Source organism: Buteo buteo, chromosome 10 (genome assembly GCF_964188355.1).
Source record: "Buteo buteo chromosome 10, bButBut1.hap1.1, whole genome shotgun sequence".
In the NCBI taxonomy this organism is placed as follows: Eukaryota; Metazoa; Chordata; class Aves; order Accipitriformes; family Accipitridae; genus Buteo; species Buteo buteo.
In genome coordinates this window covers 9,144,378-9,162,133 of record NC_134180.1, presented here as the reverse complement: position 1 = coordinate 9,162,133, position 17,756 = coordinate 9,144,378, and the positions used below count along the sequence as shown (strand labels likewise).

Here is a 17,756-nt window from a genome sequence, read left to right as displayed (position 1 = left end):
AGCTCACCACGGAGCAGCAGGAGTTGGCATTATCGCACTCATCATTCAACACCTCTGAAGGTCTCTCCTCAACAGGCAGAGCTCCGGGCTGACCTCGCTAAGAAGACCAAACTACCTCTTGTCCCTGTCCCTCCAGGTCATGGCTGATGTTTACTGGCCAGGCATCATGGAAAAGCTGGCACTGCAAATAAAATAACAGGAGGACTTCACGCGTCTGCAGATGCTGGTCCTTTCACCATCACAGGCTCAAGCACTCACACAAAAATAACTCAAAGAAAGCATCTCCTTTTCAGGGTGGTGGGAGCCTGTGGGAAGCCACCGAGGAGGTGCACAGTCTGCAAAAGGGAGGAAGGGAGGGACGAAGGGAGGGAGGGAATGGCAGGGTCCCCATGAGCCTTGGTTGAACAAGTCTCACATCAGAGAGTAAAGGCGAGGTCTACCAGCTGGGAGACCAATGGGACAGAGAGCAGGACTGTATAGCGAGCAAAGGGCAAAGGTTTCTTCTTTGCGAGGACGGGGCCAAGCTCCAGGTAACCTCCATGTTCTCTTCCCCAGAGGGAACAACTGAGGAGGAGACAAAGGAACTGATGATAGCAGAGACTGTGTGCAAAGGACACAGGACCCTGCTCTGCTGGGGCCTGGGGAGATCCCAGAGCTTGGGCTGCCCAATGCAACAACCCTTTTAAAACCTGATTACATTAAAAATGCACAAAGCCTCTTCCCGACTAAATTAATGGAACTGGGATTGCACTACATGCCAGTGAGTGCATCTCCTTAATCTCTACCCTGACCGGCTGCTTCGATGTGCTTTAACTGAAATCAATCCTTGTAATTCCTTAAGCCCCTTTAAATTTCCTCATTAACGGCCTCACCCGCATGTGGGGCCACAGCATATGATTTCCTAGAGTCCAGCAGCGCCTACTTCTCTTTCCCACTGCTGCTCTGAAGTGACAGCTGAAAGTGGAGCCGGGTGCCCTCTTCCTTGCAGCCTCCTCTAGCAGCCTGCTTTTGGGGGTACTGTTATGAAACAGCCTTCTGCTTGCCCACGCTCCCCCCAGCTCACCAGCCCCCGCAGCAACAACCTGCACAGCTGAGCAGCACCGAACTTCCCTGGGATCCCAAAGTCTGTCTGACTTCACGGACGCAGAGACCTGTATTTCCCACGGAGGCAATTCCACTGCTAGGCTGACATACCCACGGATATTTCCTCTGATTGCAAATGAAGCCAGTCACTTACGACTTTAGAAATCTAATCTGTGGCGTCTGGCAAAGGCATCCCAGTAGGGGTCTCTGGTAAAGGCATCCCAGTAGGGGTCCATGCTGAGGTTTTTTGCCTCCCACTCCATCATTCATCCTACCTCCCCCTCCTACGAAAGGACTCCGGTCAAGGAGAATTGCCAGTCTCATCACAGATGTGTTTTGGGGGTTTTTCTCCTTGGGAGACAGAAAGGGAGGGGTGCGATTATGACATTCAGGTTATCAAACCACCCCCGGAGGTCACCTGAGTGAAGATAAAGAAGCCATCCCAATAGAAAAAATTAGCAGCACAAAGGTTAAAAAAAACCCAAAACACAAACTATGAGATCTCAGGGGCTTTGAGAGATTAAGACCATCCATTCGCATGCAGAGAAAGCCAGAAAAAAATTAACACAGAGGCACTGCAGACAGACAGACACAGAGAAAAAGATACTCACTGCCTTTGACCTGTCCTCTCTGCCGGTGGGTCTGTGCCGACAGCGTGGTCAAAGAGGCTCTGGGGAGAGAGCAGAGCTGTCTTCTTCAGAGACAACCCCCTGCATGGGGTGAAAGTCACACTTCGACACCCCTCCCCTCCCCACCTCTCTCTGGGCAGTAGCAGCGCAGCTCAGAGCGGCTCTCTCACATCCAGCAAAACCCTACAGCAGCCTCAACCCAGCAGGCTGGGGCTTGGCTGCGCAGCCAGCTCCCACCGCGGCACTGCCGAGGAGCCCACCAGATCAGCACATTTCGCTGCATCCCCTCCTCACCCACCTGGCAGCAAAACCCCAGCTTCTCCCCCGTCGGAGATGGGGGACCGCTCCGCACAGGCGGTGGATGCCAAAGGCTGGCAGGGAGCATCTGGGGGCGGGGAGGGGGGAATGCCTGCGAAAGCGCTCGCTGTTGTCACCCTCGGTATGTTGGAATAAAGCATCCGCCTGCATCGTTTTAATCGGCTCCTCTGAGGTTTAGGGAAGGTTGCTGCCCTCGCATTGTCAGGAGTTGCCACAGACAGAAGGGATGGGAGACTTTAATTAAAGAGCCCAGGTGTCAGCAGGGCCAAATAAAATGTTAGCAGGAAAGAGAGTACCTTACTGCAGGGCATAGGATGACAGAATTAAAAATCCACCTGGCAAGTCAGTGATGTGATTGACCCCTTTAATCCATCTCCCCTTCCCTCATCAGATGTGTGCAGTCCTGCTCGCTCCCTGCCCCACAGCAGTCTCCTCGAAACCTCCGTCGGTGTGCTTACCCCACGGTACAGCCTCCGATTCCCTTTTCTCTCCTGCACCCACACCTCCATCCTCCAGAGGATGTATATGGGGTGTCCAGCGCACCCCAGTGACTCTAACAACAACCTAACCCACAGCACCCACATGGTGGGGCTGCAGCGCAGCCCCCCAGCTGCGGGCTTAGCTCAGCCATCAGTACCAACATCTGGGTGTCACGCAGGCTGCACAGGCACTGATGTGGGTCACTGACTCACTGAGAGCTCAGGCCATGGGATCTCCATTGCTTTTTTTGATCCTGAAGTCGATTGACTAAAAAAAATAATTAATAATTAATAATAATAATAATAATAATAAAGTCCTCTGCAGTTAAACAAGTCATTGCCTTTTTCCTAGAAACTTGTAGTCACCTGCCTCTTCTCTGCTAAAACACTGCTGGGCCTAGCAGGAAGCATGTCTTGAGATAGCACATTATCACCAGGCAACATCCCTGGGGGAGGACAGAGTCCTGCAAAACACAGGGGTTAGTAGCACTGTAGCAATGAGTCCAGCTCTCCATCATCTTGGATCCCCCTCCTTCACAGCTCCACTTGGCAAGGAAATATTTGCCTTGTTCTCATCCTCCCATTGCAAAGCCCAGGTCATCCTGACTCAGATTAATTATGTCTCCCGTTATCAGAAGACAAGCACTGAAAAAATGCCATGGCTGGTACAATCTCCTTTCAGCCAAGGTCAAAGGTTGAGGTTCATCTTATGCCTCTGGTACGACAGGCTGGTTTGTTCAAGTTAAATAACAGTCAGCTTTAGCCCTTGCCCCAAACCCAAGCCAAATTTAATACAACATCACCAAGGGTTTAACTTCTAACATGTCATTTTTGGTTTAATGTGTTTCCACACTTCCTGGTTCTGTCTGGGCAACCGCAGGATGTCACAAGTGACAGTGTTTTCATAATACTTCCAGGACATCCCTCAGATCTCATTTACACACACAGACATTGTAGGGTGGGGGAGGTCAACAAAACATTCAAACAAAACTCTAGATAATTCTACCCCATTATTCAGATGACTGGACTTTGCTGCAGTCTCAAACAGATCAAAAACTCTGATCCACTACCTCTGGATGGGATATATCAGAGGACCATGTGAGTGCTCCTGCTCCTCCTCCTGCTTTTATACCAGTTTTATATAGTGCCATCTCATAGCCATCACCAGCATGGACAGAGCTCCCAGTCCCTATTTCTCCAGTACATCAGTACACCCCTTCATGACCTCAGTGAGATCCTAGAGCAACCCACAAGTAACTCTGAAGATCAACTGTTTTTTCTTCTAGTTTCCTATGCCAGGTGTGAGTTAATAGAGAACAAAAATAAGTGAACTGTGTTGACAGAAGCACCATGGGAAATGTAATTAAATTGCAGATAAAGAGAATTATATTTTTTACAGGGTAATATTTTAGAAAGCTTCTGTGCAATAGAAGGGGTTTATAGCAAATTCCTTCTAAAATAGCCCTCCTGCTTCTGACTACTCTGTAGCTTCTATTTAAAAGCTTTTAATAAAATAACTCATTTTGATATTAGGCTCAAATCCCATCCAATATTTTAAATCTCTCCAAGAAATACTTTAAAGCAATTTCCTCATGACCTGCTAACAGCAAATACACAAGCAGTGAACACATGCAGCTTTGGGACTGTTGGCTGTCACCGAGCAGGGTGGAAGGGAATTTGCCAGCCTATGCCCTGGGCATTAATCTTCTCTCCACCACCTCCAGGGTCCTTTTCACCCTCCCTATTATTTTAAATGCCCCCCCCCCCCCCCCCACCGCCTATTCTGTGTGTTTTGTCTATTGATCATCATTCAAGTGTTTTTTACCCAAAAACTTCTTCTGGACCAAACACCTCCACCAGTTTCACTTGGTCCCAGTTTCTGCCACCCAACCACTAGATAAAATTGCATGGCCTGAAGACATCCTTTCCTTCCAGTATGGCTGTCCTTACGAGGCTGGCAGGACAGACAGACCAGGAAAGCAGCTCTGGCTGGTAGTTGTGTGGCTTTTGTGTCTCCAGATACAGGGATGCTCCTCCTGGGGCTGGCAGCTGACCACCTTTCTCAGTTTGGAGCTGGAAGATCAGAGGATGCCTACACTGACTAGCTCATTTGCTTGGCTGACATCTCCAGTGGGTTTGCCTTAAACAAACTCCTTCACCTTGACATTTAAGCAGACTTCTCCCTGTCTTCTCACTCTTGCTCTGTTTCCTCGGGGGTCTGCTGCTGCTCCGGGATTCCATTATTTTATGCCTAATGAGCCGTCACACCGAGCCTGCCATGTCACTTCCACTTCTCATTTCTGACTTTGTGGCCTTGTCGTATTTACAGTGATCCATGCCACAAGGGCTTTGAACTTCTTTAGGGTTGCATTTGCTCTTACTTTGTGACTTTTCCTGGGTCTGTGCCAGCATCTCTCTTTTCTAGTACCGTGCTGCAAGGAGCTTGTTCAAGGGTGTGCTTCACAACTTGCTAGTCCAAGAGATTTTTCCCCGGCGCCAAGAAAATGCTTCTTTAGACTGCTGTGATGTTTGGCAGCTACATCCCCATAGGTGAAGTCATTCTTTGGTATGTTTTCATGAGATCCTGTTGCCTTTGGGATCTCTCTGGAAGGTGCTCTGTGATGTAGGCTCTGTGACTGCAAAATGCCAAGTACATGAGGCCAAGCTGCCTCCCACAGTGGTCACTGCTTTGGGAATTCAGGTGACCTGCACGCTGCAAAGCCTGCCTTTGGCTCAACCACAAGCCTCCAGCCACGGTCCACTTCTGCTGTGACACAAGGGGGCCTTGGTTTTTTTGCTGGAGGACTGGAAGGAACAACCACCCTTGACCTGGAATGACAATCCTAGCAAATCTCTCGTGACACAAAGTGTCATTTGATCTCCTCCCACATGTGGTCATTCAAAATTTATCCAGAATCCAGACTGGTACCTATATGGGCCCAACCCCAAGGTAATTCAAATTAGTAACTAATTTACCTCCAGAGCTTGCTGTTCTCCACCACTGTTTGCAATTAAAGCCAGAAGAATATTGTTAGTAAGTGACATCTGACATGCAGTGCTCTGCTCACTGTGCCCACCTGCCTGCCTGCTTGTTTTAGGGTTCAGGGGGAAAACGCACTTGGTCCAGCACGAGGTGACTGCCTTGGCAGGAGGGAATTACCATTGACATAGATAGCTTCCTAAACTGCAAAACAAACCACAAACTTGTCTCACGTATGAAGAGAGCCACAAGAACAGCTTCCTCCCTCTTCTAGAAAAAAAGCTCCAGTAACATCAGGAAATATCCACAGATGTAGCTCAGAGTATTTTTAAAGGGTTAATTTTTTCTGTTCACCTTAAACCTCAAATCATTCTCCACATCAGGCCAGGCAGGCAGGAAATCCTGAAAGGTGAAACAAGGAGAGCTTGAGTTTCAGGGGTAGGTGAGGAAACCAGGCAGCTGATATACTGGATGGAGGTTGATAAAAGAAGCCACCTCACATGTGCTAATGAGGCAGGGAAGGAGATAGGAGACACCCACTGAGTTGAACTCCCCTTGACAGTAGAAGACTGTGCTTAAAAATAAAAATGAGTTACATAAAGCGCGATCCACGGTTCTGCCTCTGGCTTAGCTCGAGAGCATCGCAGCTATTTAAATTCTCCCTTGTGTCAATGATAAAAGCATCTTCTGGACATGTTTGTGGCTTTCGGGCATCACGATCGCTGCAGCATAACAGATGCCTCCGCTGCGAGATGGCTCCTGGCCCCAGCCTGCGCACTCCCAACTCCCTCCCCAATTCCTCCAGGCAGGTAGCACACAAAACCAACAGCTAAGCAGTGTGGGAGGCTCCGGGCTGAGAGGGGCAGTGCGCGAGACAGGAATCAAAGGGAAGAATTTCCCCTTTAAAGCACTTTATTACAATTTCATAATTGTTCTCTGAGGAAACACGCTCCCATGCCCAGGAGCAGCTACACGTAAAGAAGCGCGTCGGTGCTTCTGCGTGTGCGTTGGAGAGGATGCTGTTAGCGTGGAGCAGGGAGGCAGAAAGGATTGGAGTTGACACAGAGCTGCTCCATGCAGCCTTGGAGTCCTCCCAGCTTTCAGGATCGCTGCTGCTGTCAATATGGCAGCGTCTGTAATGCAGTTGGTGTGTATGGCTGGGAAGCCGAGACAGATCCATCCCGATAGACAGAGCTTCACAAAGATCCCCTACTGCGGATGCTCCATCCCTTGTACGTTTTGATTGAGATCTGATGCTCAACACGGGCCAGGGAGTGAGGCTTGCTGAGAGGTGGGGTTAATTTTCTGCTGAGAGATCATTCAAGGTGCTCACAAGCAGCCTGCATTTTGCAAGCTGAACACTGCAAACTAGTCATTTATTTAAAGTTAGAACTCAACCTGAAGATCTCAGGGTTGCAGTCACAAATCCATTTATGATGGACAAGGTCTATGCTTCTTTGCTGTTATCACTGCTATTTCAAAGACCTGGGCTTACAGGGCATCCAGGTCCCACAGCAAGGATTTACTAGGGCTATTAACTGCTATACAGATATGCAACATGGCACTGGGAGGTCATTCCTGCTGCTGCAAAACACCTGAGCACGTGCTTAACTTTAAACATGTGCGCAGTTGAATGGATATTTGTACGATGAAATACAAACAGAGTTAACCACATGGGTGAGCTGGGATTTCTCTTTCATCTCTGGAGGCTGTTGCTCTAGCCCTAATTAAAACATAAATGGAGTTAGATGGGCTCATCCTCTTTCTCCAGCAGACGGTGGTTATTCATAAAAATGTCTGCTGCATCCAGCACCAATCATTGCTTTGTCCTGCCAGTCTGGATAGAGATGCACAGTGAGCTCTGCCAACGCCTGCCCTAGTCAAGCCTTAAGGACTGAGCAAAATCTCCAGAACTGCATGGAAGGACTGCAGGGCAAGAGGCCAGGCTTGTCCTGCCAATGCAGACAGTGCTGCTTCGGAGGAACCTGGGGCTGCAGGAACAAGTGGGTCTCAGAGAAGGGCAGCACAACAGGACAGCAAAAGCACAGCCCTTTATGCAACGTGTATGCTCCCCAGATGGAGGAATGCAACTGCATTCCTCCGGGACTGGGTGCAGTGATAATCAGCCACAGAGAGAAGACGCTAGCACAACGGGTCCCTTGTATTTCTTAGCTGTGCCAAATTACCAAATTATTCCTCCCCACCCATTGAACGGCAAAAAGATAGCCCTTGCTGCTGCAGGGATCCCCATGAGTTACAGCAGCCCCGCAGCCAGGGCTGCAGGAAAATGAGCCCCCTCAAGTCAGCCCCCCGTTCTTCTCCCAAAGAGTGCACATGCTCCTGCCATCTGCAAGTTTTTGCTACAGTCTCTGCTCAATGCAGTTCTCTCGCCTCCAACATGTTCTCCTTTCGCTCCAATTAGTCTTATTTTTAACTAGCTCAGCCCCAGCTTTCAGCCTGGGTGTTAGTTGCAATGTCACAGATACCCAAATATTCCAAGGAAATGCAATCCGCCATTTAAAAACAACAACAGCAAAGGGAGGAAAAAAATGAAAAGATGGTAAAGATCTCAGAGCTGCAGGCACCAGCACAGACTGATGTTTTCTCCCAGCATCAAAGGCCCACCACTAATCCCATTGAAACGGAGATCACCCCAGAACCAGTCCTGCTCCTGTATCAGTCCAGCTAGGGCTGGGCTGGGCTTAACATAAGAAATACGCAGCTCTCTTTCGCTGCCTGCTAATTAGAAGTGGTGTCTGTGTCCCTTTGACCATTTGTAAGACACCACGGGAAGATTAATGCACTGGGAGAAGCACTGCCGTGACATTAATAGGGGTGACATCTGAGCAGCACCTTTCCCCTCCCACTTTGCCTGGGGAGCCATCCTTCCCCCCAGAAAACTGGGACAGGAGCAAGTAAAAATCCCTCCCCCAGGGACTCGTAACCACAGGGCCTTTCATCACCCACCAAGGCCCTCCTAGCTCTTACCTGTCTTGCAGCTGGCAGCAGGGTGGTGGCTACGTGGCTTTTGGTGCTTGATGGACATGGCTGGTTGGGACCCTGAGGAACAGTGTCTGCAGACTCCTGGTGCATCAGGGAGGGCGAAGGACCCAGCCCGGTCACAGTTATCTCTGGAGGAGCAGCAGTACTGTGCCACTTTTCCTGGCTCCCTAGCCCTGCATCTCGTGAAAAGAACAAGAGCTGGTGGAAGGAGGGGGGTTACAAAAGAGAGGGAAGGGGGAGAAGGGAGAGCGAGAGCGCGCGCTCTCACAGATGCACACACGCAGAGCAGACAGAGGCTTGTATAGGATGGCACTGCCTGACTTGCTCTCATTATTGCCGCTGGCTGGCTGCTGCCCATGGAGAACTCGCCAGCAGCCGCTGCTAGCCGGGGGCACGGTGGGGAAAAGGGACAGGGAAAAAATTAGGACCTCATGGACCATCAGAGCAAGGAAAACTACCGCCTGGGCACTGGGGGCTTTGTTTTCTTTGTTTGCTTTTACCTAGGAGGGGAAGGGCCGTACTAGAGGGCAGGAAGGGATTGCAGTGATAGAGTTTAGCTTCTCCTTTATGACTCCTTTCCTCCATTGAACATAAAAAAAATCCCCAACTCCAGTCCTCCTCAGGTACATTTAGGGATGGTGTAGGACTAGCCTGACCCAGAGCTTGTAAAAATGGCATTACATCAAGACAGACAGAAAATGGGCTGCGCATACCCAAAGCATCAACATCATTTAAAGCTCAGGCCCGCCCTGACCCCATTCCCATTATCCGGGTCATGCCGATACAGGTCCAAAGGCCTGGCCGGGCTGTTGGATGGTGTGGAAAGGCACTCCAGCCATAACACCTCCCCTCTGCATGCTGCACAGAAAGCTGTGTGCAGAGCTGCCTGCAGTCCCTGACACTCTGCTCATCTGCTGCAATGACAGACCCAAAATGCCAGGGATTCAGAAATCTAGGTGTAATCCTCCCCAAAGGGCTACCAATTCCTCACTCCACAGATTTTTACAATGTGCTTTTCTAAAGCATCACATGCTTAGAAGCGCGTGCCCCTTTGGAAAGAAGCAAGAGCTTTGTCCCTAATGCCCTTGCCAGCTTTTTGAAAGATCCCACACCTCCTCCCCAATTCTGCCCTAGTGGCTTACCGCTCAGAGGGGCTGGGTCTTGCCTAGGGTGCTCAGTTTGGTCAGCAGGATTAAAAGGAAAGCAACGTCAGATGCTTAAGGTATTATGCCCTTCCCTGAAAGCCCCTACTCACCTGTTTACCGCAGCCCCCTACTCTAAGGTTTCCCACTGGTGATTTCAGAGACACATAGATATCTAGCCACAGGGCTGCTGTTAATAAAAAAATCAATGGGTGTGATGGACTGAATTACAAACACAGAAAGTCTCCAAGTCAATACCCTCCACAGCAGTTAACCTGAGAGTACCCCACACTACCAGGTCTGTCTCTATCTCTAAGTGACTAGTTTCAGTAATACACCTTCAAAATTCACCTCAGATTACACGTGTCTACAGCAAAGCAGGATAGAATCGAGTCCTACTGAGCCAAAATCCAGCACCCCAACCACCTGCCTTCTCAGCTGGCCTCAGGATGTTGGTGCCCAGCTCCAGGAAATATCTCCCTCACGGGTCACTCTGCCAGGAGCTGTCAGAACATGTTTCAAGTCACAGCATGCCATCAGCCCTGGAATAGAACAGGTCTTGCTGTGGATCCATAGCTATGGATGGCTTCTGTGACTGTAGCAGCAGATACATTGGCCTAGGGGACAATCATTTCAGGACCCATAACCAGGTATCCTTATTTCCCACCACAAGAGGAGTAAGAAGCTGAGATATGATGCTATGTCAAGATCCTGACCATTTCCCCACCGTGGAGGGACTCCAGCAGAACTGGGGAGCTGGATCCCTTCAGGCTACTGAAGCAGGGAGTAATATCACTGCAAGGGGGCATGCAGGCATCTGTTTTCCAGGCCTGTGCACCTGTATCACTTATATCGCTGATAAAGCCTCCCAGAGTCTCAGTGGATGCAAGTCAGCTTTCTTACACCCCGGGGCTGGGTGGTTTCCAAATGACATCCATTCTCTATAGGGCTGTTCTTAATGCAGATATGCTGCAGTGCAATCTCCCAGTACATTCAGGGGGGTGGGGGTGAACCATCTTTGGGGAAAAATCTACCCACATCAGCATCTTCTGGGGAGTGAGGAGCCATCTGCTCTGTGCCCCAAAACACGCAGCCACCCTTCCAGTCTCCAGGACACCGTGCAGCCTCCCATGGAGGCAGACCCTCCGGCATCCTCACAGCCACACGGCTGGGGTCCGACTTTCTTGGGGGAAAAAGGACAAGGCACCTCAGATGATCTGCAATGCAGCGTCCAGGACTTCGCAGGGTCGTGTCACTCGCAAGGGGACACTGCCAGCGCCGCTGTCCGTCACCACTGTGAAGGCTTTATACAGGCAGGGATGGCTTCTCCCCGGGTGAGCCAGGATTTCCAGCTGTGTGTGAAAAATCAGAGGGTTTGTTTTGTACGTGTGCAAAAGCCTAAACTTAGTGAGCAAGATGTTAAGTCGTGAGGGGAAAATAGGACATATTTATGTAACTGTGAAAAGCTGCAGTGAAGGCTACGGATCCAATGGGAGAGGAGTGAATGTTCAGGGCTAACGACAAACGCTGCTATTCACTTGGCTTTGTCAAGAGCTCCAGTAGCTGCATATTCATCGCCCGACACCCCAGAGAACCAGCTTTGAGGCTTTCCAGGCTAAGAATAGAGGTCTCGTTGTGTTTGCTGCTCCACGGCCTGGGTTTTGTCCGGGATTAGAGGCACCGGGGTGTGGAAGCCCAGCTGAAGGAGCACTGCAAATGGCAGCATCTATGTACGCCTGTGAGCAGCGCAGGGCTGTCGGCTCAGCAGGGGTGGAAAGCGCTGAATAAAGGGTGAATTCATTCACAGCCACACAGGATGGCATTAGTGCTGGCCCTCTGCTCACAGAGATGTCCCCCGTGGTGGATGGTGCGCTCACAAAACACGACTCCCTTGTGCATAAACAAAACTCAAGCATCTTTCAAAGCAGGCAGCCGGGACAGTGCCATTACTGAAATTAGCAGCTCGTCCTGGCTGTAAAGTCTGATGGCTTGGATCCACCTCGGGAAGCCTGGTCCCTGCAGGGGCAGACAGCTTCACCAACAGTCTGCCTGCCTGTGACATTTTGCTCCCCTTCCCCTCACACAGACATATTCCATCTTACTTAAACCAGGTCATAAATCCAGCAATACCCAGCCTTGGAAATGTAAACGCCAGAGCTAGTCACTCAGGTGTTTTGCAGACACGCACACTCTAAAGAGGTCTTCTAGCTCAAGATATCATCACATGGCAGCGCTGGTGGGAAACAGCATGATGCTTCTACTTGTCTGGCTTTTAATTTGTGACCCTGGGACTCTGGTAAAGCCCTTCATTGATTAAACTGGGCTTGCAAATGGCAGAAAAAGCAAATATACTCCCAAAGGGAAACCAAGAGAAAAAGCACTGAATTTTGGCTGCTCGTGTAGCCTCTGGTTCCACTGGTCCCTGATCCTGGGGCCACGTTCCTGGACATCTATCTGATGACAGCAGGAGATGATTTCCAGAAAGGACGGTGACCCAGGGCTTTAAATGCCTGTAAGCAGAGTCCAAGCCAGGGGCAGTACTGAACAAAGGTATTGACCGCAGACAGCTGTATCGTAATTTCTGTGTGAAGTCCAGCCTGGGAGGTAAGGGAGACCACCACATCACAGGGGAACAACAGGCCAGGGGCTACAGCTGATCTTACGTGTTTTTTTCAAACAAATGGAGACAGAACTGAGGTTTTGAAACATATAAGGAAAAGCTGTGCAAAACAGATTAATCTCCTGAGGGAAAGCATAGTCTCTGGAGAAGGTCTTTCTTGCTAAAACATCACATAACAGAGAACTCTTCTGGGAAGGGACTCTTGAGATAACCTCTCTCTCTCTCCTGAAGTAAATGCCCTTGGGAGCAATACTCTTGGTAAAGTGTTTTTGGAGAAAAATGTCTTAAAAAAAACTTGCTGTTAATCCTGCATTTACCCTTGCTGCAGCAGCAACACACAGAGCTCAGAGGTAAGCCATTATCTTCCAACGCTGCCTCCTCATCACAACTGAGGAGGATATAACAACGTTCCTGCTGCTCTCTCATTTCCTTCAGCTGTAGCTCACCTCTCACTCAGACTAACCTGCTGTGAGCAGCAACTCTGCAAAACGTGTTTTGGAGTCATATTCTGGCTTTGTGGTTCTCAACAACAGGGGACTTCCCATCTGTTGCTGTTTGTTTAGCCCTTGCATTGCTAAACTAACATCTGGGAAAACTGCTGAGCCTCTATTTAAAGCATGGTGCACTTGGAGAGGAGACATGTGTGTCTTTACCCTCTATGGAAGTTGGTGTGACCCGAGTACCATTTGGCAACGAACAAGAGGCCTGAGAACCAAGTCATCCCTCTCCACTGCCCAGACTGTTGCATTTAGATGCTCTCATGACACTGGCCAAGATACATAAACGCAGTCCAGCCATTTTGACCCTGCGAACTGGCTGCCACACCTGGAAAACCACATACCAGCTCTGACTAAGTACCTGCAATTAATTCGTCTTTCAGATTTCTACCAGTGCAGCCTGGCAAAACCCAGAGCCATGCTGAAAGGCAGCAGAAAGTCCCTTATAAGTAGCCATGAGTTGGGAAGGTCTGTCCCTTATGGGGCTAGTCCGGCAGGCAAGGCAGCCCCCGTAATCACCACCGGTGGTGAGACAGTGCTGACTCTGGTGCTTGAGGCTGGCTCTTACCCTCCTCCCTCCCTGCCAGCCTAACCCATCACTTGCCCGACATCAACACTGCTACCTGCTTAGCCTTCACCGACACTGCCTCCAAGACTGGGGATAGCATAATCCTCTCTCTGTAAACCTTCTACCTCCTCTCCAAGTGGTTCAACAGTGTCCAAGGGCCCAAACGCCTAACTTCAATGCAGCCCAGCTCCCTAAAATAAGCAGAAGAAATTGCCAGGAGGTGAAAAAAAGATATGAAACAGAGCTATGCCACATAAGACAAAGTTACAGGGTTGTTGCAGCAGGGTAAGTCAGTAGCTCAAAGATTCCAGGGGAAAAACATCAATATTGAAAATTCTATAGGAAATACTCACGGAGGCAGAAGACAGTAACTGAGCACTGCAGGGACCATTGGAGACCAATCCTTCTGCTCCTGGCAGTACCTATGGGGCCAGCAAAGACTTTTTGGATGTCTTAGGGAGAGGAGGGTAGAAGCATACTAATGCCTGGTCTAGCAGCTTGTACTAAGGCTTGGTCTCCCAGCTTGTTAAAACCTGCCTGTCCTCACTGTGCGTTAAAGTCATAAAGCTATATTTATTAGCTGAGTTGTGCACATCCTGCTTGCAGTCTCCTTATGCATGACTAAAGATGTCCAAACAAGGTGACCCACAGAGAGAGGGTTGCATTTCAGGATTTTCCATCATCTGCCTTTGCAAAGACACTATTTGCCTGACAGCAGGCAGATGAGATATTCCCAAGTCCCTGCAGCTGCATGGGCAAGTGAAGTTGATCCAGACCCAGATGATTCTGAGCTCAGACTGCCTACAAGGCAGTGTGGATGCAAGTTCCAGGAGTCCCGTGGACTTCAGGCAGCACCCAGAATCTGCAATAAAGGTACAATGTAAACAGCCCCTCTGCTCTTCAAAAAAACCAGTACTGGGAACACGATCATCTGCTGGGTCTGTAAAGTTAAATCTGAGAGAAACATCAACACCTACTAAAGAAGACAGAGTGGTCAAATGTAAAACAAACTGTCAAAGCACACAGGCATAACAGGTCAACTCTGCATGGGCCAGGAATCAAGCTTTAGGACAGCACCACATGCAGTACAAAAAAAGAGAACCCAATTTGTTCACCCAGTCAACTCCCTCACATCAGTCTCTGCCTTCCCCGCTCGCAGATGGGAGGAAACAGCTTTTTGTATCAAAGAGAATCATTCCACACCCAAGTCACGAGGCAGCAAGAGAACAGCGCTGCTCTTTGCTGGTCCAGAAGCACAGGCTAGGAATTACACAGCATGCAGGTTCTCTTCAACGGCACAGCTCTAAACGCCCAAATCGGCTATTGTAGCTGAAACCACACCAGGCTGAGCAGAACGAAGAGACAGCAATGCGTGTTTTGCTGCCTGCATGACTGTTTACACCCCAGCATGGTATTTGCTTTTTCACAATAGGACAAGTTTGTTGACTCATGTTTAGCCTGTGACCCAGTATAAACACCAGCAGTTTCTGCTGTCAGAACAGCCGGTCGTCTGCCGCTGTCTACAGCGTTGGGTTTCTTCCTCCTAAATACAGCAACTTGCATTTATCTGTATTATGTGGCACCTTAGTTTTTCCATGAGCATTTCTCCATTTGTCAAGGTTTGATCTCAGCCATATCCCTCTCCCAATAGCCTACAGATTCTCTAAATTTGTACTAGTTCGTTAATAAATACATGAAACTACATTTTCTATTCACCATCCAGGATTGAAAGAAATGTTCCTAGGATAGGCACCTGAAAATACACATTTAATCCCCATCCCCCTGGGTAGCATCATCCAACCATTTTGCACTCAGTTTCATCTAGAGTTGCATTAGGTATGACTATGCCAAAAAGACTTGGTATTTGTCACGTAGTGCCTCTCCCCTAGTAATAAGACCTTTTAATCTTGTCATAGGATGGTACTACTTTGGTTTGAGATGACTTTCCTCCAAAAAACCACATGGTTTACTTGTCCAGCATCTTCCAGACTGCTTTTGTTTCAGATTTTTTTCTTCTATAAATGAAAATTGAACTGATCTGTAATTACCCAGGTCCTCTTTTTCTTCCTTCTAGAGACAGGTACTGCATGACTTTTACAGCAGTCAGGTTCCTCACCTATCCACCATAATTTGTCAAAAACCACCACAAATTATTCTGAAATCATTTCAGCTAACTTTGTACTAAAATTCCTGACACCCAGACAGCTTGAGACCGCCTGATTTCCCAACAGCCCTCCCGAATGTATTTTCTTCCTCTGTTCTAAGCAGAGATCTCACTATTTGTCATTATCACCAGCAGTGCTAGTCAGCACTTCTTTCTCTCGAACTTTCTAACAACAACTAGTATGAAAAAATAAAGCATTAAACATTTTGGCCTTCTTGACATTTTTTCAATAGGTCTTTCTGTTCCCACAATTATCCTGCACGTACATTAATAGGATGAGGAGGACCAAGGAAAGTGCTGACCTGCTCATTTGTCGTGGTTACCAGGACTACTGAAATGAAGAGTCGTCACAGTCGTAATAAGTATTTCTTACATGAAGTGATCGTGGTGAAGCAAAAAGCCTTTGTCCTGCAGGCTTAGAGATATAAACTAATCCCATAGTTACAAAGGCAGAATTGTGGTTATTCATTTAGTAGTGGCACTAAAATATCACCAGGTCACTGTCACCAAAAGCTCTCTCCCTTTACTTAGGAGGCAAGCCCTGAGTTAAGCAACCTGGAAGAGACCAAGCTGTAATACTGAGATAGAAACCTGGGGGGAAAAAAATTTAAGTCTTATTTGGCCACAGAAGCTATGCAACGCAGTCCAACACACCATCTATCAAACATTACATGAAACATTATAAATGGCAACAGTTACATGGTAACCATTCGTACAGTCTCAGAGTGCCCTGAAAAAAGATTTGGATAAGCACATGGAGCTGCCAGGAGACATTGCCTCCTGAAGTCCCTGCCTGTGCAACAGGGACCGCAGTGACTGAAGGAATCGGACAGAGTCATCCACAGACAGCGAAGAAATTTGAGACATTAGCATGAGCAATCCTAGCTCCAGGGAGGGGGAAAAAAAACCCAAACCAAACCTACAGCGGTTCAAAAGCAATGCCAAGTGAAATGCAAGAGCTGCCAAAGAGGTCATAAAAGTATTAAGCTCAATTAGAAACATCCTACTGTTCAGCAGCATCATGCTCAAGTCCTGACTATTGTACTGAAAGCAAGGTGAGGTAAGCAGCTCAGCCTCCTGAGCACCCTCATCGCTTCGTCTTTTATGACACTGGGGTGGACACAGCCTTCAGCAGACTTTGGTTAGACTTCTCATCCCTGATTTTACTTATCCTCTAGGTATACATAATAAATAAATGAACACTATAAATCAACTTTGATGTTAAATGACATCTTCTGTTTATGAATTTGTTACAATGCATAAAAATTTCCATAACTGCACATTATATGATGTCTGTTCTCCGTAATGAGATGCATAGTATCACAGAAGATATATATAAAACACACATTGTGCATCTCCAGCTTTTAGTTCACACTACTGTGAAAGGCTAAGGAATAGAACAGCAACCTACTTTATGATTTCAACGGGAACAGTAACCCCTAGGAAAACACACAAATACCTCCTCTGTGTCACTGGCTATGTAAAGAACAGCTTCAGTATTTCCTACTGTTCCATGATAGATTCTGATTGACACTTTTCAGTATTTTTAAATCTTTTTAAGTAGGAGCCACAAGGTGGCAGCATGAATTAACTGCACATTATTTTACTTCAGAGTCAGCTCATTCCTATATTCTCCAAATCTCAGCCACTTGCTCCTATTCCTCACCTGAGCTTCAGCAGTTGTTTATGAGGCCATGCAGTGTGCTGGATCCAAAACTGGTCTTAGTTGAAATAACAAAGGGCTGCTCACTGGGCATCCCTCAAACACTTTGATCGGTACTGCCAAGGAAGCAGTGAGGAGCAGAAGAGAAGGATGGAAGTGACCTTGACATGAAGAAAAAAGGTCTGCAGGCTCCCAAGTTAGATTTAAACAGAATGTTTTTCAGGTAGCATTAATAAAATTATAAACTCGCAGAAATTGCCTTTCAGAAAGTATCATTTCAGCTGAATGTCACCCTGACTACCAAGTACCTCTTAGTATATTAATTTAGTCAGCATAGTTATTTAACTGGTGAGTCTACATTTAATGGGTGCTTATGTGCATTAATACTTATCTCCTGTTCCACAAATGAAATTAGTAAGAGCATGCCAGATATTTTCTTCATGTGGCTCCTGCAAACGCATTAAATCCAGCAACCTATCTCCGAAGGCAACTGTGGGCAGAGCTTGGTCCTGTGTATTTCTGTGGCAGCTGTGCTAAAATTACACTCCTCCCATTAAAAGAATCTTTTTTGCTGGATCTGTCTTTAGTTATACAATATTAACAGTGAAAA

The 17,756-nt window shown here is 48.0% G+C and overlaps 1 protein-coding gene across 4 annotated transcripts in view; it reads right to left on the bottom strand.

The window, feature by feature from the left end:
• RGS8 (regulator of G protein signaling 8) overlaps window positions 1–13,741 on the bottom strand; it is a 32,646-nt gene extending 18,905 nt beyond the window's left edge. Inside the window, exons 1-5 of one of the 4 annotated variants that reach the window (XM_075038510.1) lie at window positions 13,673–13,741; window positions 10,842–10,986; window positions 8,478–10,176; window positions 5,844–5,891; window positions 1,695–1,753 (exon numbers count right to left, since the gene is read on the bottom strand). In XM_075038510.1, coding sequence (XP_074894611.1) covers window positions 1,695–1,753; window positions 5,844–5,891; window positions 8,478–8,582 — 212 coding nt within the window. In that variant the 5' untranslated portion in view covers window positions 8,583–10,176; window positions 10,842–10,986; window positions 13,673–13,741. The other 3 variants (XM_075038512.1, XM_075038511.1, XM_075038513.1) reach the window with 3 other exon arrangements.
• Window positions 13,742–17,756: the final 4,015 nt, after the last annotated feature.